At 34.5% G+C, this 20,020-nt stretch overlaps 2 protein-coding genes across 6 annotated transcripts in view; one reads left to right on the forward strand and one right to left on the reverse strand.

Moving 5' to 3' along the window:
* Tpr (translocated promoter region, nuclear basket protein) overlaps positions 1-18,597 on the reverse strand; it is a 60,682-nt gene extending 42,085 nt beyond the window's left edge. Inside the window, exons 1-17 of one of the 2 annotated variants that reach the window (XM_040276979.2) lie at positions 18,503-18,597; positions 17,839-18,135; positions 16,312-16,416; positions 13,828-13,901; positions 9,919-10,015; positions 8,457-8,560; positions 7,981-8,145; positions 7,305-7,397; positions 7,040-7,120; positions 6,872-6,959; positions 5,839-5,979; positions 5,143-5,234; positions 4,857-5,054; positions 3,008-3,115; positions 1,705-1,931; positions 596-759; positions 1-134 (exon numbers count right to left, since the gene is read on the reverse strand). In XM_040276979.2, the coding sequence (XP_040132913.2) occupies positions 1-134; positions 596-759; positions 1,705-1,931; positions 3,008-3,115; positions 4,857-5,054; positions 5,143-5,234; positions 5,839-5,979; positions 6,872-6,959; positions 7,040-7,120; positions 7,305-7,397; positions 7,981-8,145; positions 8,457-8,560; positions 9,919-10,015; positions 13,828-13,901; positions 16,312-16,416; positions 17,839-18,135; positions 18,503-18,572 (2,238 nt within the window). In that variant the 5' untranslated portion in view covers positions 18,573-18,597. The remainder of the gene's footprint in view (positions 135-595; positions 760-1,704; positions 1,932-3,007; positions 3,116-4,856; positions 5,055-5,142; positions 5,235-5,838; positions 5,980-6,871; positions 6,960-7,039; positions 7,121-7,304; positions 7,398-7,980; positions 8,146-8,456; positions 8,561-9,918; positions 10,016-13,827; positions 13,902-16,311; positions 16,417-17,838; positions 18,136-18,502) is intronic. The other variant, XM_013356167.3, reaches the window with a different exon arrangement.
* Positions 18,378-20,020, forward strand: part of Odr4 (odr-4 GPCR localization factor homolog) — a 135,378-nt gene continuing 133,735 nt past the window's right edge. Inside the window, exons 1-2 of one of the 4 annotated variants that reach the window (XM_078022492.1) lie at positions 18,380-18,918; positions 19,536-19,587. The gene's annotated coding sequence lies outside the window, so the exon portion shown is untranslated. Of the gene's footprint in view, positions 18,919-19,535; positions 19,588-20,020 lie in introns of all 4 variants that reach the window. The other 3 variants (XM_078022493.1, XM_078022494.1, XM_078022491.1) reach the window with 3 other exon arrangements.

Consider the following 20,020-nt stretch of genomic DNA (forward strand, 5'->3'; position numbering starts at 1 on the left):
CTGTTTAAGGGCAGCCTTAGCTTCTATAGCCTCTGTTGATTCAATAACAGGTACTGGAGCAGGAGTGGAAACAGACTGTGATGTACTTGAACGTTTTGGAGTTGACATAAGAGAAATATCATCTAAGCTTGAAGCTTCAGAAAAGTAAAAAGACTCATTCAATGTTTTGTTGACTTGAGTAAATTAGCTTTAATCTGATGTTTACTTGCAAACATCACCGCCAAATCAACAGTCTAAACTTTTAAAAATGAAATCCTAAGAGTATAAAGTTTTTTTGAAATAAGGATTCTAGTAAACAATGTTATTAAGATTGTTTTGGTTTCTGGTAATTTATTTGGTTTCAGGTAATTTATTACAGATAAAACATTAATAAAAACATTGTAATTCATGATTCTAAAATGTACATTTCTCAACAATATTCACTATTTCTTCTTTTATATTAAGCATAAAATAATGTGGTGACTGTTATAATTGATCATACATGGCAAATTTGAAGGTAACATCACTCAGAGTAGCTACTGTTTATATCGCAAAATCCGTTCCCTAATGTACGTTTCCAAAATATTTCCTCAAACTAATGTAAAAAAAACCCTACCTTGTAATGGAATGACAACTCCTGTTGTTTGTGACAATAAAATACGATACATATCACGCTGACGAACTATGGAATCAACAAGCTGCATCTGATGTTGTCGTGATTCACGGAGTTGCTCCAGTTCAGTGAGAGAGTTCTCAAGTTTAAGCTGAAGTTCAGTGATTCTGTAAAGAAAGACATCAATTTATTTTATAGGAATGAGTTAAGAGTTAGGCAATTATGATTTCTATTTTTAGCATATTCTTTTCATTTTTGCTATTTCTTTTTCTCTTCTATTGGTATATATATAGGACATATATACCATATATATATATGTGTATATATACACACACACATACACACATATACATATATATGTATACATATTTTTTTTTGGCGGGGGTTGGTTTACGGAGATTGAACTCAGGAGCACTTAACCACTGAGCCACCTTTCTAGCTCTTTTTTGTATTTTGTTTAGAGTCAGGGTTGCACTGAGTTGCTTAGGGCCTCGCTAAGTTGCTGAGGTTGGCTTTCAACTCGTGATCCTCCTGCCTTAGCCTCCCTAGCCTTATAGGTGTGTGCCACATCGCCTGGCTTTTGTTGATATTTTAAGGACTACTTTTTAGTCTCCACTATAAAGGACTCAGATACTTGAACGCATTAATGTAATCTAAAAAAATCTGTTTGCAAAAATTATACTAACTTTACTTACTCCTAACTCCAGTCTTCTTGCTTTCAGAGTCACTTCCACTCCTGTAGGACCATACACATCTGAAAAATCTCGTTTTTTCTACTGAAGTAACTCCTACATATCTTTTCTATGAGGCCAGCTCTATCCCTGAAATCTAGGTGCTCCAACTAAATGCTTCCACGGATGGGAATCTATTGTATCTATTATAGCATTAGTCACAATGAAGTATTTATTTTATTTATTATTAGCTCTACTATCTGTGTCACTCACAAGCTGAGCTTCCTGACAGTAGATCTTTTTTTTTATTCTTATTTTTTGGGATTGCTGCTCAATTTTCCCCTCCTAACTGACACTATCCCCAGGATCCAGCACTGCTAGGGACACCTAGAAAATTTCAACAAATGCTTCCTGAACAAATTGAGGTAGTCAACAGCTTACTTGGAGGAAGTTGTTTCTTGTTCTTCTCTTTCTCTGGTTTCCCCAAGATCTCTAAGAGCCACTAGCAGACGCTGATTTTGCTGTTGAAGTTCTTCAATATTTCTGTAAGATACTAGATGCTGTGATATTACTTCAGATGAACTACTTATGTCAGCAGAGCTTACTTCCTCATCACGAATTACATGATTACCCCTTGCTTCTTCAAGTTCCATCAAAAGCACTCTAATCTAAAAACAAAATTTTAATGTTACATAATAGCATTAGCTTTGATTCTGAAAATATTTAGAATAAAATATAATTTTCCCATGAAAACATTACTCATGAAAACCCTTAACTTGTCCTAAATTACATTATCTTAAAATGTGAACCATAAAGCTTTTAAAATCTAAGTATAGAAAATTTTAATGGAATAAATTTGTTTTAAAATATATAATAAAAGCTGTTATTTATTAAAAATTTGTGAATCACAATTCTGAAATATAGCCCCATTTCTGTAAAACAACAATAACAAACAAAAAACCCACAGTAAAATGTATCTAATTTGTGTTTATGTATATGTTGTATGACAGGGCAGAGGACAAGCATGTAAAACAGATTTTTAACCAAAAATGTATTTATGAAATCCGAATGAAATTTTTATAAATGCATGCTACGTGTATACTATGAAATAGCCCTACATTTACTAACTTGTTCATTAAGAAAGAAAAAGAAACAAATTAAAAACCCCAAACCAGTAAGCTGGGCCTGGTGTTACACACCTATAATCATAACTACTCAGGAAGTTAAGACAGATTACTTAAGCCCAGGAGATCAGGGTCAATGTAGGTAATATAGTGAAACTGTGTCTCTTTAATAAGTAAAGCAACAGAGTAATGCATATAGTATTTTATTTCAGTAAATACAAATTTTACATGTTTATATATGCTTATTAGATATATGTTTTTAGATATAACAAGGATATGAAAGAATATTCATTAGATTAGAATATTACTTACACTCTAGGAGATGGGGGTGTATGGGAATGGTGAGAATTGGAGAAAAATTTTTACTTATCTTTGAATTATTTGTATACTTATAGAGAGTATATAAAATTTAAAAATTTATCAAACACCTGAAAAAATAGAGAGGAGATATGAAGAAATAATGACTGGGCTATAACTCTGCTAGAGTAGTATTCTCAGTTTTTCAGAATTTCTTGTGTGGTAATTCTTAGATATCTTCAAACCAATTAAAACCTTATTAATACCAGATAGCTGGTATTTAAAGAAAGAAAGAAAGAAAAAAGGAAACAAAATATTCTAACCTGTTGTGAAAGATCTTTTATTTGTATTTCCATTCTCTGATTGTCTCTTTCAAGTACAGATGAATGTTTATTGGCTTTATCAGTGTCCTCCTGCAATCGCTGAATTTCCTTTAAAATGTAAACCTAAGTGAAAATTCTATACTTCCTTCTAGGATTCTTACAAATAAAGTAAGCATGTGAATAACTAAAATATACATTGCTAAAATACCGTATTAATCAATTTATAAAATAAATATTCTACATGATACAGTAGCCTTCAAAAAAGAGAAATTGTATATAGATACGAACATGCCATTTCTCAATATTACAAATGTTTATCATTATAGTGTCACTATGAAAACAATGGAAAATTATCTACTTCACCAATTCATTGACTACAATCATATAAACCACATCAATTCATAATGTATTACCAATATGATGACACATTAATGCCCTCAAAATCTATGATAAACATTATTACACTGGTTATCTGGAAATAAACATCAAAAGTAAACATATGGCTGAAGATACATGCTGTGCTTTGTAAAAAGTTTCATATTACACTATCACTCACAGTTCAGGGCAAAGGTTTTAAATTCCTTAGCAGTTATAAAAACTATTTAAAGATTTTAATTAACACATTGTATATTAATGAAGGAACAAACAGTTTATCCACAATAATCAGCTACTGTTCTAATTCTTAAGCCACTCTATCTCAGCACCCACTTTTCAAACAAAAAGAGCTCCAGGCAAACATCCTCAACACAGAGAAAGTGACAGATTTAACTGGACCCATTTGACCCCTTTTCCAAACCATGCAGCAGGAATGAGGGGATAAAATATGATGGGAGGGGGGTTGTCAGAAAGTCAGTATCCCATCAGATCAAGATTTTAAAGACTTACTTTGATTCAGAAGAAAGAGATCATTAGACATAATATAAATGGCTTTAAACTGACTTTTAAATTATAATAGCAGCCATGACTTAATTTTGAATTAAAGATATAATTTACTTGTATTCTCCAAAAACAACAAGAAATTTATCAGTTTAGAATGGCAGATACAAATTCATTTATATGAATTTCTGCAATGAAGTCATTTAATAAATCTTATAGACATCCCTCAGTACCATTACTAGGTATACTCTTAAAAAGGCAAAACATTAGAGTATAAACACTTCATCAAGTTAAAAATCTTTAGAAGGGTATTGATGAATTTCCTTGAATTTTTCTGTATACAAGGAGTAACAAAATAATGTATATAAAAATATTCCAAGGGGCTGGGGAGGTGGATCAAGTGGTAGCGTGCTCGCCTGGCATGCATGCGGCCCGGCACCACATACAAAGATGTTGTGTCCGCCAAAAATTTAAAAAAAAAAAAAAAAAATATATATATATATATATATATATATTAAAAATTCTCTCTCCTCTCTCTCTCTTTTTAAAAAAAATATGCCAAATTATGAAATGGTATTAAAAAGTTCTTACCTATATTCAAACAACATTAGCATTACTAGATAGGCTATCAAAACCATCTGAGAAAGAATGATCAGGCGAAACTTAGAAGAGTTCTATTACAAACAGATTGTTATTTTAAAAGCAGTCCAAGAAGATTGGCTATTATCCTCCACTAGAGAATCCTAAAGAAAACATATCAAATGCCTTAAAAAACGTGAAAGGCTATAGCAATTTTAACTGAAGGTAGAACATCTTATAACTAAAAGTATTTAATAATGTAGTAAGAAGCTTCAAAATGTTTAATTACTATATCAAAAGTATATTTAGCTTTTTCTGACTCAAATATCTCAAGAAATACCTATCTAATAAATTTTTTTTTTTAATGCAACTAAAATTTAGGAGTGGAACCAACCTTCATCGCTTGTTCAAGCTTAACAGACAAACTTGCCACGGCTTTCTGTGCACGTTCATATTCCTCACGCTGGCGTTTCAAAATTGGTGCTTTGGCTTCAACTTCTTTCACTATTTCATCTAGGTATTTATTAATTCTTTTGTTCTCTAGTTTCTCCAAAAGCAACTGATCCTGAGTTTCCACATAAGCATTATACAGCTGAAAGTAGATGAGTTGTTTCAAATTGAAGCTGAATAATAGGAGTATGTAGTCTACCAAAAATAACAAGATTTAATGACATTCTTACCTCAGTTAATTTCATGCCAGGTTTCACTATCTTAGCTACAGCTGCTGCAGTGGGAGACATAGCGGCGAGCTCTTCTTCAGATAGTATAGCTCCTGTGCCAACACACATAAAAATCTAGTATAATTTTCTTATTTTTATTTCTTATGATCCTGAGGACTGAAACAGGGGTGCTTTACAACTGAGCTATATCCCCAGCCCCTTTAATATTGAGACAGTCTCACTAAGTTGTCCGGATTGGCCTTAAGCTTTTGATCCTCCTGCCTCAGCCTCCTGAGCTGCTAGGATTACAGATATATACCACCATACCAGGATTATTAATAACTTTTTAAAATGAAGCAAAGGATAAGTGAAAGGAACTATCACATATCAATTATTAATTCCTATGAAAAAATTTAAAAAATGAGAACCCAAAGTCACGTGACACAACCCAATTCTAAGAATCACAATAATTACAGTAACACTAAGTGCCCTGAGAATTGACACCCAATATAGAAATTGATCAAATAATATTTATATCTGATGGCTCAGGAAAGATATAGATAATTCTTTTTAAAGTAAAACATTCTAATTGTATAACGTGATAGTTTCTTACATGACAGAATGACAGATAAATACTGTCATAATTTAGTGTAATTAAACTATTATGAAGACAAGTTTTAGTACTTCAAGGAATAAACAGCACGTTATCAGCCATACCTTTACGTTTAGTGGCAGAAAGCAAGTCATTTGCATTTTCTAATTCCTTCTCCAATTTCCCTATTTTCTCAAGCATTTCTTTTTCCATTTTATCTTTAGATTCTTCCACTTCTACAAGATGATCTTGTGTTGCTTTGTTGGCTAAAAGCATTTTTAAAGAGAGAATAACCAAATATATAATTAAAGACTTACAGTTCATAAACTATAAGAGAATAGTCATTTTCCCTTCAGTAGACAACAGTTAATTTCTAAAGAGGCTATAACTGACAATTATCTACTGTACCTCATTACTCTACTTAGAATCCCTGAAATGTCTTTGCCTAATGAGTCTCTTTCTCCTTTTGATGTCTTATACCCAGAAGGAAAACATGAGGACTTAAATGGTAAAAAAGTAGCTGTAATATATGTCTGGTTTCAATACAGAAAATGACTGGAATAGAACCTAAACACTGTTGACTCACCATATCACTGAATTCTGCACCATGAATTCAATTCAAGGATTGAAAATATTTAAGACCAGGTGACTAGCACCTGGGTTCAATCCCTAATACTACACAAAAACATGCAAAAGGTCCAGTTCCACCAAAAATAAACAAAAGGATTTGTGTAGGTTACATGCAAACACTACACCATCTCAAATAAGACATTGGTGCATCCTCAAATTTTAATATCCTTGAGGGGTTGCAGAACCAATCCCTGCAGATACAGAACAACAACTATAAATACATGTTATTAAGAAGAAAAAGCAAGAATTTAAGGCAATAAAAGACCTTACAATACGCTATGGATAACTTAAAAGAGTTTTCACTTACAAAATAAGAATTACTACATGAATGCTATCTATATTTTCAAATACACTATTTGCTTTAAAATATAATTCTAATTTTCCTAATCCAAGGATCTTTCTTCTGTACTAAATTTTGTTTTTAATAAAAGAAAGCCTGACTTCTAATGCCAATTACCTAAACAAAATTAAAAAAAAACATACCTTTCTCTCATAAACAATAATCTTCCCATAACTGGAAGCACTTACCTTCTCCAGCTTCTTTCAAAAGTCTGTGTAGTTCATCCACTGCCCGAGTTAGCTCATTGCTCTTTGCTTCTGAGTCATCAGCAGCACTCTAAAAGTCAAGGAGAAAAAAGTTACCTACCAGTCAATAATCTTACATTAGGGTACCAACATATGTTGTGGAAGCCTTACCTTGTATAGATTAGACAGCTTTATGTGAGCATTTAATTCATTGTGGAATTTCTCTTCCATACTGGCCTGTTGTTCTTTGGCCTGAAGGGAAAAAAATCCCAATTTTAACAAGTGATTTTATTTACTTAGCTATACCATTTAGACTTCTGGTAATTTTATGGTAACAGAGAAAGTTAAAAATACGTCCTCATTTTATAAAATAACAGCTTCTTAAGTTCTTAATAGTTCTGTAAAAGAAATAGATCTTTATAGTAGTCATCTATACCTCCTTTAATTTGGTCAATAGATCCTCTACATGCTTTTGAAGATGCTCATTTGATGTTTTTAAACCATTCATCTGTTCTTCCAGTCTAGAAACCTAGAAACAGGGAGGGGATGTCATTAACTAAAATGAATTTGATGTTTATACCACCAAGCAAGAGCAAACCTCTCCCCTCTGTACATACATTCAAAAAAGGTAATTTACACAAGGTATGCATATGTATATTGAAGAAAATGAAACATAACAGCTCATGGGCTAAAATGTTTGGATTTAATTCACAAAACTCAAAAACCATTTCTTAAACATGCAACTTAGGAAAGAAAGATATTTTAAAAGACAGATGATGGTATCAAGAGTCATAAAAATCATAAATTCCTTTCTTTTTAAAATATTTTTAGTTGTCAATAGATCTGTATTTTACATATTTATATGTAGTGCTAAAAATCAAACCAGTGCCTCACATATGCTAAGCAAGCACTCTACCACTGAGCCACAATCCTAGCCCCATAAATTCTTTATTTAGATGCAATTTGTTATTTTTATAGGCTAAGTATTAATAAGTTACACCCTCCACATTTGACCATTAGTCATATATAACAAATAATTAGGTCCACTATTAATAAACTGACACATAAATGTGATATCCAATATAAAGAGAAATGTAATTTTATTTATTTACCTCTTCTTTCTTGTTTTCAAGATTACACTTAAGCTCTAGAATTTCATTTCCTTTTTCTCTTCCAAGGGCCAGAAGTTCATCAGTTTTGGTTTTCAACTCTGTATTCAGCCATTTATTTTGATTACGTAGCAATTCCTTTTCTTGCTCCAAACGTTTTTCTCGATACTAAAGAAATTGAGAAATAATGTTTAGTTAAAAATAATATATGGTTATTCAAGAGTTTTGTCTGTGGCTAAGGGATACAGCAGAATTTTATTTTAGAACAAAAATAAGTATTCACACGTATTCTTAAATAATAGAAAACAAAGAACCACAACAACTTAAATTTCAAATTTAAATTGCCCTAATGTGTAATTCCTTGAATTAAAAACAAAACACAGCTTTTAATAATGTTATGGACAACTTGCCTATATTTTAAATTTAGGTGAGTTTTATGCAAAACTTACTTTGTGCACTAGGAATTATTTATTACTTGCCTTAACAGAAACATCAGAAGCTTGAAGTTCATCCAGTTTTAACTGAAGTTCACCCTTCGTCGTATTGCTTTCTTTTAGCTTTTCATTTAAACGTTTAAAATCCTCTAGAAAGGTCATGTGAAAATTTGAAAATAATGACTTGTTAAATAACAAGAACCAAACATCTAAAAAATCTACAGGATATAAATCTCTAACATAGAGCAAGTAGGTCTCAACTTCCCTATTTCAACTTGTTTCTGTAATATTTAATTACAAATTTAATTTTAATGAATATATTATAAAGAAACAAAATCTGTCTACCTATCAAACACATTATTTATACAAATTATTTAAATATACTACTTAAGGTAAATATTGAATAATTATTTAGGTTTTTTTTTTTTTTAAATGTGGTGCTGGGGATTGAACCAGTGCCTCATGTATCCTAGGCAAGTACTCTATCTACCACTGAGCCACACGCCAGCCCTAAATATGGAATATTAACCTTAATGTTCCAGATATATACCCAAAGAGCTATTAATATTTAGGTTAAAAAGCAATAGTAAATATAAAAACTTTCTACTGAAAATAGCCATAATATATGCATTTGATTCCCTAATATCTAGGGTTTTATGAAAATATTTCTTTAACTCTAATTACTATTAGCTGATCACCATTATCAATAAACACTCTGAAGTGACTGTTCTCTCATACTGAAAAAGTTTAGTTCTCTGGTTGATTATTACTATATAGCAACATGAATATGTGAAAATCTTTCCCTTATTATAAGGAAATAAGAATTTTAAAAAACCGTTTTAAAAAGGAACACAATACCATTAACTGTTTAAAATTCATGTTCACCAAAGTATATCAACTGTATACATAGCATGGTTTATTCTATGTTCATGTATTTTATATTCCTGTGACCTAAATTCCCTTTAGTCTGCTTTTAAATACAGGTTTTCTTTTAAAGTTCTAATATTAAACACTTATGAATTGAAAGGATGTCTGAAAAAAATAAGGGAATTTAGATTCTACACATATCTTTTGAAAGCTTTCAGGCTCTTGACCAGCATGTGAGAAACCCTGAATTTAATCTCTAGTACTATCCAGAAAAAAAAAGGTGGGGTGGGGGGAGCAATCTGATACTACAAATAGCATTACAATTAACAAAGATCTTTGTATGTCAAAGAATGTATATGCAATCTTGATCCAGATCACCACTATTTTGACCACTATTTTGGGATGTTTCTCTTTTGGGCATTTTCTAGACACTTCTTCAAAGTTTTGATAATTGCTTATAGATAAATGAGAAAGAAAAATAACAGGATACATTACCCTGATTAAATTACATTGTCCTAATTTATAATTCCTTGAATTACACAGCAATAATAAAGAAACATCAGCAACAGAAACACATAGTGTTAATTCCCAGCACTATCACAGGGAAAGGAAAGAAGATGACTAAACATTTCTACATTACCTGTTAAATACTCAAGTTCTTGAGATAGTCTCTCATTGGTTCTAATTAAGTCTCTTTTCTCAGCTTCTAATTCTTCCTTTGTTCTTGTAAATTGGCTCTGTAAACCAAATAATAAATTTGAGAAAACAAGGTTGAGCAGTAATACAGGGACTTGAAGGTGAAATTATCACTTTAGTTAACATTAGCTACAGTTCAAAATGTTTTCTCTTATAGCTTATATTCCAAAAAGTTTAAAATACATTCACAATCCCAATATTCTGATTTCACTTTTTAATATGGGAAACATTTTTCTGGTGTCACTTTTTTAGCTAAGTACTTAAACAAGTTATAAATACTCTATGTAAAAATCCCAAACAAACCTCATAGTAAATGGGGAAAAACTGAAAGCATTTCCTTTAAAATCTGGGAGAAAACAGGGATGTCCACTCTTACCACTCCTGTTCAATAGAGTGCTAGAAATTCTAGCCAGAGCAATTAGGTAAGAGAAGAAAATAAAAGGGATAAAAATAGGGAAGGAAGAAGTCAAATTATTACTGTTTGTAGATGATACGATCCTATACCTAGAAGATTCAAAAACTCCACTGAAAGACTGCTAGAGCTAGTAAATGTGTTTGGCAACGTAGCAGATTATGAAATCAACATACGAAAAAGTCAATAGTTTTCCAATATATCAACAATGAATCTGCTGAGACAGAAATCAGGAAAAGAAATCCATTCACAATAACTTCAAAAACAAAACAAAAACAAAAGAAACCTAGGAATAAGTAGAAAAGACCTCCCATGTTCATGGTTGGGCAGAATTAATATTGTTAAAATGGTCACTACCAAAACAATACACCGATTCAGTGCAATCCCTATTAAAATACCACTGACATTCTTCCACAGAACTAGAAAACACAGTCCTAAAATTCATTTGGGAAGAATAAAAGACACAGAATAGTCAAAGAAATTCTAAGTCAAAAAAGAAATGCTAGAAGCCTTACAATACCTGACTTCAAATTATACTACCCAGATACAGTAACTGCATGGTTCCGGCATAAAAATAGTCACATAGACCAATGGTACAGAATAGAAGACACTGAGAAAAACTTACACAGATACAGACATCTGATCCTTGACAAAGGCGCCAAAAACATACACTGGAGAAAGGACAGCCTTTTTAACAAATGGTGCTGGAAAAACTGGTTATCCGCATGTAAAAGGATGAACTAGACACCTATCTCTAACCCTGCACAAAAATCAATTCAAAATGGATCAGGAATTAGACCAGAAACTACACAATTATTAGAAGAAAATATAGGGTCAATGCTTTAGCTTTTAGGCAAAGGCAATGACTTTCTCAACAGGATCCCTAAAGCCCAGGAAACAATGCCAACAGTTAATAAATGAGATAGCATTAAAATTTCTGCACAGCAAAGGAAACAATTATGTATGTGAAGAGAAGCTACCAGAATGGGAGAAAATCTTTGCTAACTACTCTTGACAGAGGATTATTACCTAGTAAATATAAGAAGTCAAAAACTTTACACCAAAAAAGTTAAATAACCCAATTCATAAAAGGGAAAAATGAATGAAACAGACACTTTTTAAAAGAAAAGAAGAAATACAAATGGCCAACAAACATATGAAAAAATGTCTATTATTTACAAATGGGAAAATGCAAATCAAAACTAAGATTTCACCTCACACCAGTCAGAATGCAGTCATCAAGAACACAAATAAGGGGTGGGTTGTGGCTCAGTGGTACAGCACTTGCCTAGTACCTGAGAGGTCCTGGGTTCAAACCTTAGCACCACATAATGAATAAAGCTATAAAAAATTTTAGTTAAAAAAAAAAAAAAAGAATACAAATAAGGGGCCGTGGTGGTGCACGCCGGTAATCCCAGTGCTAGGGAGGCTAAGGCAGGAGGATCATGAGTTCAAAGCCAGCCTCAGTAACAGTGAGGCACTAAGCAACTCAATGAGACCTTGTTTCTAAATAAAAATACAAAAAAAAAAAAAAAAAAAAAGCAGCAGGGATTAGGGATGTGGCTCAGTGTTTGAGTGCCCAAATTCAATCTCGGGTATCCACCCCCCACAAAAGAGTACAAATAATAATAAATGCTGGAGAGGATGTGGAGAAAATCAAATACTTTTATACTGTTTGTGGAACTGAAAAATCAGTATAGGCACTATGGAAATCAGTATGGAGGTTCCTTAGTAGGATAGGGTAGAACCACTACATGACCCAGCTATACCACTGTGGTATTTATTTAACCTGAAGAATGAAAGTTGTCATACTATAATGATAAATGCCTATCCACATTTATAACAGCACAATTCACAATAGCAAACCTATGGAACCAACCATCCATCAATGGATGAATGGATAAAGAAGATGTGGCACATATATACAATGGAGTTTTATTCAGCCATAAAGAAAAATGAAATGATAACAATTGTAGGAAAATGAATGGAACTAGGGAACATTATGTTAACTTAAATAAATCAACAGAAGGTTAAGGGTTATGTTACTCTTGTATGTGAAAGCTAGAAAGGAAAGAGGAAAAGAAAGCTGAGGGTGGATCTCGTGAAAATCAAAAAGAGGTCAGTGGAGGGACCAAGGCTTGGGAAGTGGGGAGGGAGGGTATTAGTGCTGGGGAGTGATATTGGCCAAGTTGTATTGTTATATTATGTATCCTGTGCACTTACAATAGGGGCTACCAATCCCGTCAGTACATATAACTATAATGGAGACATTTTTAAAAGGTGAAGAAAAAAAAAAAAAAAAGAATTGCTTTCTACTTCAATTTAAAAACTTTTTTTTCCCCGAATTTAATTTGTTTGCCTAGTTTTTCTGTACTGTGCACATATTTTTTATCAGATTCATGAAGAACTGATGGCAGCTTTCCTCTGTATTGGGTTGTACTTCAGAAATATATTGTTCTTTATGCTCATTCTTATACCAACGTCATAAAATTTCAATGATCTTAGCTTTGTGAAACATTTTAACATGACTAGCCAAGTACTTTGAAACTGATATTTCTTTTTCAGAATTATTCTAGTTATTACTACATGTTTTTCCCCAAATCTCCTTCAGAGCCATGATACCAAATTTCAACCTATCCCATTTGGATTTTAGAGTCAAAATACTTTTAACCAACATGTATAAATTTGGAACATGCTATATCTCCATTTATAAAGGTGCACTTTCAGTAGTGTGTTTTAATTTCCTTAATATTTAAGTTTGCATTTCTTGTGAAATTATTTCTAGCTATGTCATGGGACTTTTATGTTCCTACTGATTCTGGGAGTGGAATTTTGTCTTTCTTTCAAAGATGTGAAAGAAATACCTTTGACCATCCCCCTCAATCAAATGCAAATCTTTTTCTTCTTCTTTTAGAGGGGTGTGTGTGTGTGTGTGTGTGTGTGTGTGTGTGTGTGTGTGTGTGTGGTGCTGGGGATTGAACCCAGGGCCTTGTGCATGCAAGGCAAGCACTCTACCAACTGGGCTATCTCCCCAGCCCTTCAAATGCAAATCTTAAGAAAGAAATGTTAATAGTTCAAAGTTTGATCTGATTAAAGAAGCATTGGGCTTGACTATGTTAAACAAAATGGTCAGTAATAGTTACAATCAAATTCAATGTTATTCTTATCACTGCTTTAAGGAAATGATTATCAATGTGGTTCCACTTAAAAACCAACTAGATCAAAACATTTGGAATAATACACTTTATAGACTTTTTATTGAATAAAAGAAATTCACAATCTGTCAAAATAACACAAAAATATCCAACTAGAAAATCTGTATACTCTTGTTTTTGTTGGTAGCTTCTCCTAGTTGGACATATTTTATCACTAACATCTAATAAACAGAAACCTTCCTTGAGAATATTAACAATTAACTTTATACATAGAAATATCTTTTACCTGAATGGAAATGTTTCGATCCTGAGCAATTTCAAGTTCTTTGTTTTTCTCAGTTAGTGCCTTCAATTGACTGTCTAGATAAGAGAAAATTTTGAACATATGTACGTCAGCTTGAATCTTGCAATGAGTGTTTCCATCCAGCTGCCATGCTTATACTTTTTTAAAATAAAGAAATTGAAACCCAGAAAGATGGAGTTGTAAACACATTCTAGATTGGTCTTTATATCAAATTTACTGTTTTAGACAAAAATTTTGAATATGCTATTCAATGTCCAAAATCAAATGTGTAATAATTCTACCAATGACTGCAGTGAAAACATACAGTTATCAATTTCCTTATTTTTCACCATCTTCTGAAGAAACCAACATATGTTATACAAAACTACATCATAACTAATTTATAAATGAGAAAATCAAGTAAAAATGATAGATCAAGACAAAAAATCATTTAAACAAATAAAATACATTGAGTAAATCATAATAAAAGACATTTGCCAATTCCACACCTATTACTCTAAAGACTTGCTTTAACATGGAAGAAGAAATTATGCTTGATATTTAATGATTATTCCCTAATATCTACTTCATAATGCTCTTTCCTTACAGTTTCTCTCCTAAAAAAAATGCAGATAATTATGAGTAATATATTTTTTGGAACTTCCTCCACAAAACATATCTATATTATATGCTAGCAATTTAATGAACAACACATCATTACCAATTCAAAATTTTACTTCTATTTAAGTCACTGATTGTAAAAGGGGAAAAAACTCTGCTAAATTAGTGTAGATTTCTTAATTTGATTTAATTTATTTACTGCTTTCCAGACTTAAAGGTCTAGAATTATCTTCATATAAAAAAATCCAAACATAGCTGAGCACGGTGGTGCATGCCTGTAATCCCAGAAGTCGGGAGGCTGATATAGAAGGCTTGTGAGTTCAAAGCCAGCCTCAGCAACAGTTAGGCGCTAAGCAACTCAGGGAGACCCTGTCCCTGATAAAATACAAAATTGAGCTGGGGATGTGGCTCAGTGGTTGAGTGCCCCTGAGTTCAATCCCTGGTACCCTTCCCCCCAATATAAACATAATTGTAGAAGATATTTGATCTTTGTGTAGGTTTACCCCCTATACTCTCACCCAGCCAGATTAATTAAAGCTATAAACACAACCATTTTCATGATGAACAGAACTTTTTTTTTTATAGACAGAGAGAGAAGAGAGAGAGAAAATTTTTAAAATATTTATTTTTCAGTTCTCAGTGGACACAACATCTTTGTTTGTATGTGGTGCTGAGGATCGAACCCGGGCCGCACGCATGCCAGGCGAGCGCGCTACCGCTTGAGCCACATCCCCAGCCCATGAACAGATCTTTTATTTACTTTGTCAAGGAAAAGCTATGTACAGATGAACCAGATCTAGTTTATTTATGCTCCTGCACATATAAACACACATCAGCTATGTACATCATGTTTTAAAAGTGGAGTGTGCTAAGAGTAGCTAAAACACACGTTAAACCCAAAGAGTCAATGAATATTTTTCAGAGAAAGCTGAAATTTTAACATTCCCTTGATTATGAGCTTCCTGCTTCTCCAAATTAAAGTAAAATCAAGCTATATTTAAAAGGAATTAATTATGCCCTTCCTCTATTAAATGTCACCTGACATTTGCTTTTTTTATAGTAAAAAAAGAACATACACATCATTTAAAATCTTATATACTATCTAGAAGTTAATGATAGAAGAAAACTAAGAGAACTGGCTACCCATCATTCACAAGAACTAGGCCTGAAAGAGGAAATACTCTGAGTTTCATAAATGTTTATAAAAATAATAACAGAAGTCAAATAATGGAATCAATAGGCTTTAATTTGTCAATGTAAAATAATTCTATCACCCCAATTGTTCAGTTATGTACTGCTTTAGCTTTTTCAATGACTTTAAAAATCTTATTTGATATGTAAAGCTGATTATGTAGAAGCCCATGTGGGCCTACTACTTTTAAAACCATCAGACTCTGCTTTGTTTTACATATGGCCAAACCACTTTTAACAGCAAAATCAGAACTAGAACTCAGGTATTGGTGGGTGCAGTGATGAACGCCTGTCACACCAATTGACTCTGAAGGCTGAGGCAGGAGGATTGAAAGTTTGAGGCCAGCCTCAACAACTTAGCGAGATTCTCTCTCAAAATAAAAAATAAAAAGGGTCACGGATGCGGCTCAGTGGTTAATTGCCCCTGGGTTCAATACTCAGTACCAAAAAACAAAACAAGAACAAAAAAACCCCAGGTCTCATGATTATTAAGCCCTGTGTTCTTGCAGTCTTTAAAGAGTGAAAAAAATCAATGTAACCATAAACGAAAACACTAATACTTAACCAGTATTTTCATATACAGTAAGCAAATGTTTTCAAACAACACAAAGAGTATTTGGAGACCTCAACACTCCAAGAATGCTTATACTTATAAAGGTATAAATAAATACTTACTGAGTTTCTCTAGCTCAAGCCGCAAGCTTTGGCACTCACGTGTTTCATTTACAAGTCTCTCCTGACTGTGGGATAACCTCTTTTCTATCTCGAAATACTGTTGTTCTACAGAATGCAAGTAGAAAGAAATAAAAAAAAACAAAACCAAATACACTATTAATACTGCTAATTCCTAATGACTTTGATTTTAAAATCTAAGATACAATGTTGGAACTGCACTCCAAAGAAGAGACTCTAACATCTATAAGCACACAAAAGGATTCATTAACATTTCCAACTGACTTACATGACAAAAGAAAATAAGGCCTAAAAGGGGTTTATAAATTTACTTCTTCAAGGCAGGCAAGATATCATATGTGTTAGTATTTTACTCAGACATCAGTAGACTACTTGGCATAAGGCAGATTTTTAAAAGTATTAATTTCATGGAAAAAAATGTTTAGGTTAAAAACTGCTTTGTTTTAAAAGGTTTGTTGTAATATACTCAAAATAACTGAACGCATAAGATTACTAAGCTTCTATAAAAATTAATGTGTAAATTCCCAAGAGAAGAGACTGAGACAGGCTGCTTCAGCACAGTATCCAGCATACAGCTAATGCTCAATATTTACTGTGCAAATTACTGGACAGAATGCAGTATATATTTAGCTGTGGGATTCTGAGAGCTGTCTAATTTCAAGATCAATTCTGCTCAGACAATTACACTTCTTTTAAGTGGAAAATTTATTTAGGTGGAAATTTCTGGGTAATCTAGCAAAAAAAGAAAAAAAAATCAACTTCCCCTAAGGGCAAATTAAAAAAAAAACACAAGAATTTGTATTTTATTATCAATAATCACTATATTCTTAAAGTTTTTTCAAGGATGTTCAAGACACTGTGGATAATTTTCTTATTTGAGGGCCCACTATAGATAAATAGAAGCAGAACTCAACGTATTTTCTATGAAACTCCAACTTTTAGAGAGAAATAACATTAATTTTTTTTTTACTGCAAGTTCACTGAGTTTCCAGTGCTGTCTTTTGCATCTAAACTCATTTTGGGGCACACTAATTCGGTATGGGATCATGGTGTGACATGTATTACTAACAAGTGCACGAAGTGGTCATCAGACTCTGTTTTGTTTTGAATTCTTAGGAATTCAGGTGACTAGAAAATAGAGCAGAAATTACTGCCATTTACAGTGCAACAAATAGATCAGTTTCTGTAGATATAAAGAGATAGAAGTTGCAAACGCTCAAATGTCTGGTGCAAAAAAAAATTTTGTTTATTGGACAAACCTAAGACTGCCTACGTGAGATCACCCTAATTACAAGGAAGAGTGGATTCTGATTTGGAAAAACAACAGTGGATCCTTCTTACCAACAAACATGCGGGAGTAGGAAAGAGAAGGCCTTGGGCACTCAAGGAGCCCTGAAAGAGATACTAATAGAAAACGTCGCAGATGTAAAGAGGAGGGCAAGTGTGCAAAGGCGGAAGATGGGCCACAGCTCCAAGTGGAGCCAAGGGCGGGAACAGCATCTCGCTTACCGCTCTCCACCTTAAATTTCTCATGCCGTCCCTTCAGCCCATCGATCTCGGACTGCTGATCAGCAAGGAACTTTTCAAGTTTGTTCTGGACGGACTTAGGCAGCTTGTTCAGCTCGGTACGCTCCAGGACTTGCTGCAACACTGCCGCCATGTCGATCGGGCCGGCGACAGGAGCCGACGCAGCACAACCGGAGAAGAAAGGCGAAGGACAGGACCCCGAAGCCGGGGACGCAGCGTCTGCAGTCTCGGCCGGGTGCTCGCGCGCGCCTGCCCGCCGGAGACTCCCGCGGCGGGACCCTGGGAAATCGAGTCCTGCGTTATAGGATAGGCGCCCGACGCGCCTCGGCGCCCGCGCCCAAAGTGCAGACGCAGCCGGAAGCCGTGCACCCTGGGAGTCCGAGTTCAGAAGCGGCCTCCGACCCCGCCGAGCAATTCAATTTCCGGCTCCCAGTCCCAACCGCTCCACGCCTCGCAGGCCTCTGGGAAACGTAGTGTTTTCCTCATTCCCTTCCGTGGCTCCCAGCCCTGAAGCACCCGTTCCGCTTCCTCCTCTCTCTCCGCCCCCCGGCTCTCCTCATTCGGCTGCAGGATCCCTGTCCACGCGGTGGCGCCATAGACGTACTCGTCAACCCGTTTCCCTCCCTGAAGAGCAGGGCGGCCTTACCGTCAAAGCCACGGGATGCCATGGGTCGTCCTCTTTGGCGGCTTCTAGGCACTGAGCCACTAGAGGGCATCGGTCCCAACAGGGCCGCACGGCAGGCTCTGGGCTACCGCCACGCTCTCAATGGCGCCCGGAAGGGGGCGGGGTAGCGACCGCGGCCGCTGTAGCTGTAGAGCCTCGGCAAATGGAGAGGGGATAACGTGCGTCATCGGTCTGCGCCACCTGACTCGAGACCCTGGGTTTAGGGTGGGAAGTGAGGTGTAAGAAGTCGGTCGCTTTCTGATGAATTCATTGGCTGTGGAACTGGAACCAGAGGGTATTCTGGCCCCTGGAGGCTGGGGCTCGTGCACCTCAGTCTTTTTCTCGGTGCACCGACGGTTCGGGAGACTTATCTGGCAGCGTTCGCATCCTGAGAACAGGTGAGTCAGCTAAGCTGGTAATGTGCGTGTTCAGCTAAGCTGGTAATGTGCGTGTCTAGGGGTGTGTGTGTGCACGCGCGCTTGGGCACCAAGAAGGGACCCGGTGTAGGAAACATATGGACAGTCATACCGGTGTACACTCAAGTCCAGTTCTGCCGAGCTTGCCTCACGTGAGTCCTCCTCCTTAGATGCTTTTGGTGATTCAACGAGCCCAGTTCGTTGTTGTTGTTGTTTTTCTTTTGGAAGAGGATAAAAATAAAGCAAGAAGAGTTTAAATGTAAGCTGTGTTTTAAGGTGACATTAGAATGTTGAGTCGATTTTTAAAAATGAAAACAGTTGTAACAAAAGTTAGGTTCTTAAAAACCATTTGTCACCGCGCCACCATTAATAGAATTGTTTCCAGATCTTAATTCTGTAATGTCTAAGCACAGTTTGTAGTTTGCTTCATGTTTGATTACTCTTTGGAAAAAAAAAATAGTGATTTCTTTATTGAAAATGAGGCATTCTTGGTGTCGTCTTCCCTGCTAGTCAGGAGGGCCTTCTGTGAATGGGTGATTTAGTTCTTACATGAAATTGATTATTTTTCTCATGTCCTTACTTTTGAATTTGTTGTGAAGACATCGAGGAATTACAAACAAAAGTATCTAACGACATTTTCTGATAACTAAGGTAAATTAAATCAGTTTTACCTAGAATAATGTTGATTTTATCTTCCAAATATTATACATATTAACATTTCAATTAAGGTTGTTATGTGAAGTACTACCACTTGAGAAATGCAAATAGTCTGTACTTAGAGTAACAGAATCCTAGAATTAGATAGATTTCAAATCTTTCAAGATCCAAATTCTTTACTTTTTAGGTTAGGAAACCAGAGTCCAGGAAAGTTGATTATTTCAAATCACATCAAAACTAAAACAATTAAGAAATAGATCTAAAGTAAAAAATCAGGTGTTTCAAGTGATAGTTTAGTGTCCTGTCCCTTACTTACCCCAAGTATGAAAAATAGGTGTGATCTCTCATCTCAACTCTGGTTTATTGGTAGTCATTTCCTGTAACACTGTGTTGAAAAGAATTGTGGCACTACATTTGAACTTTGCAA

This window comes from Ictidomys tridecemlineatus, chromosome 10 (assembly GCF_052094955.1).
Source record: "Ictidomys tridecemlineatus isolate mIctTri1 chromosome 10, mIctTri1.hap1, whole genome shotgun sequence".
Taxonomy (NCBI): Eukaryota; Metazoa; Chordata; class Mammalia; order Rodentia; family Sciuridae; genus Ictidomys; species Ictidomys tridecemlineatus.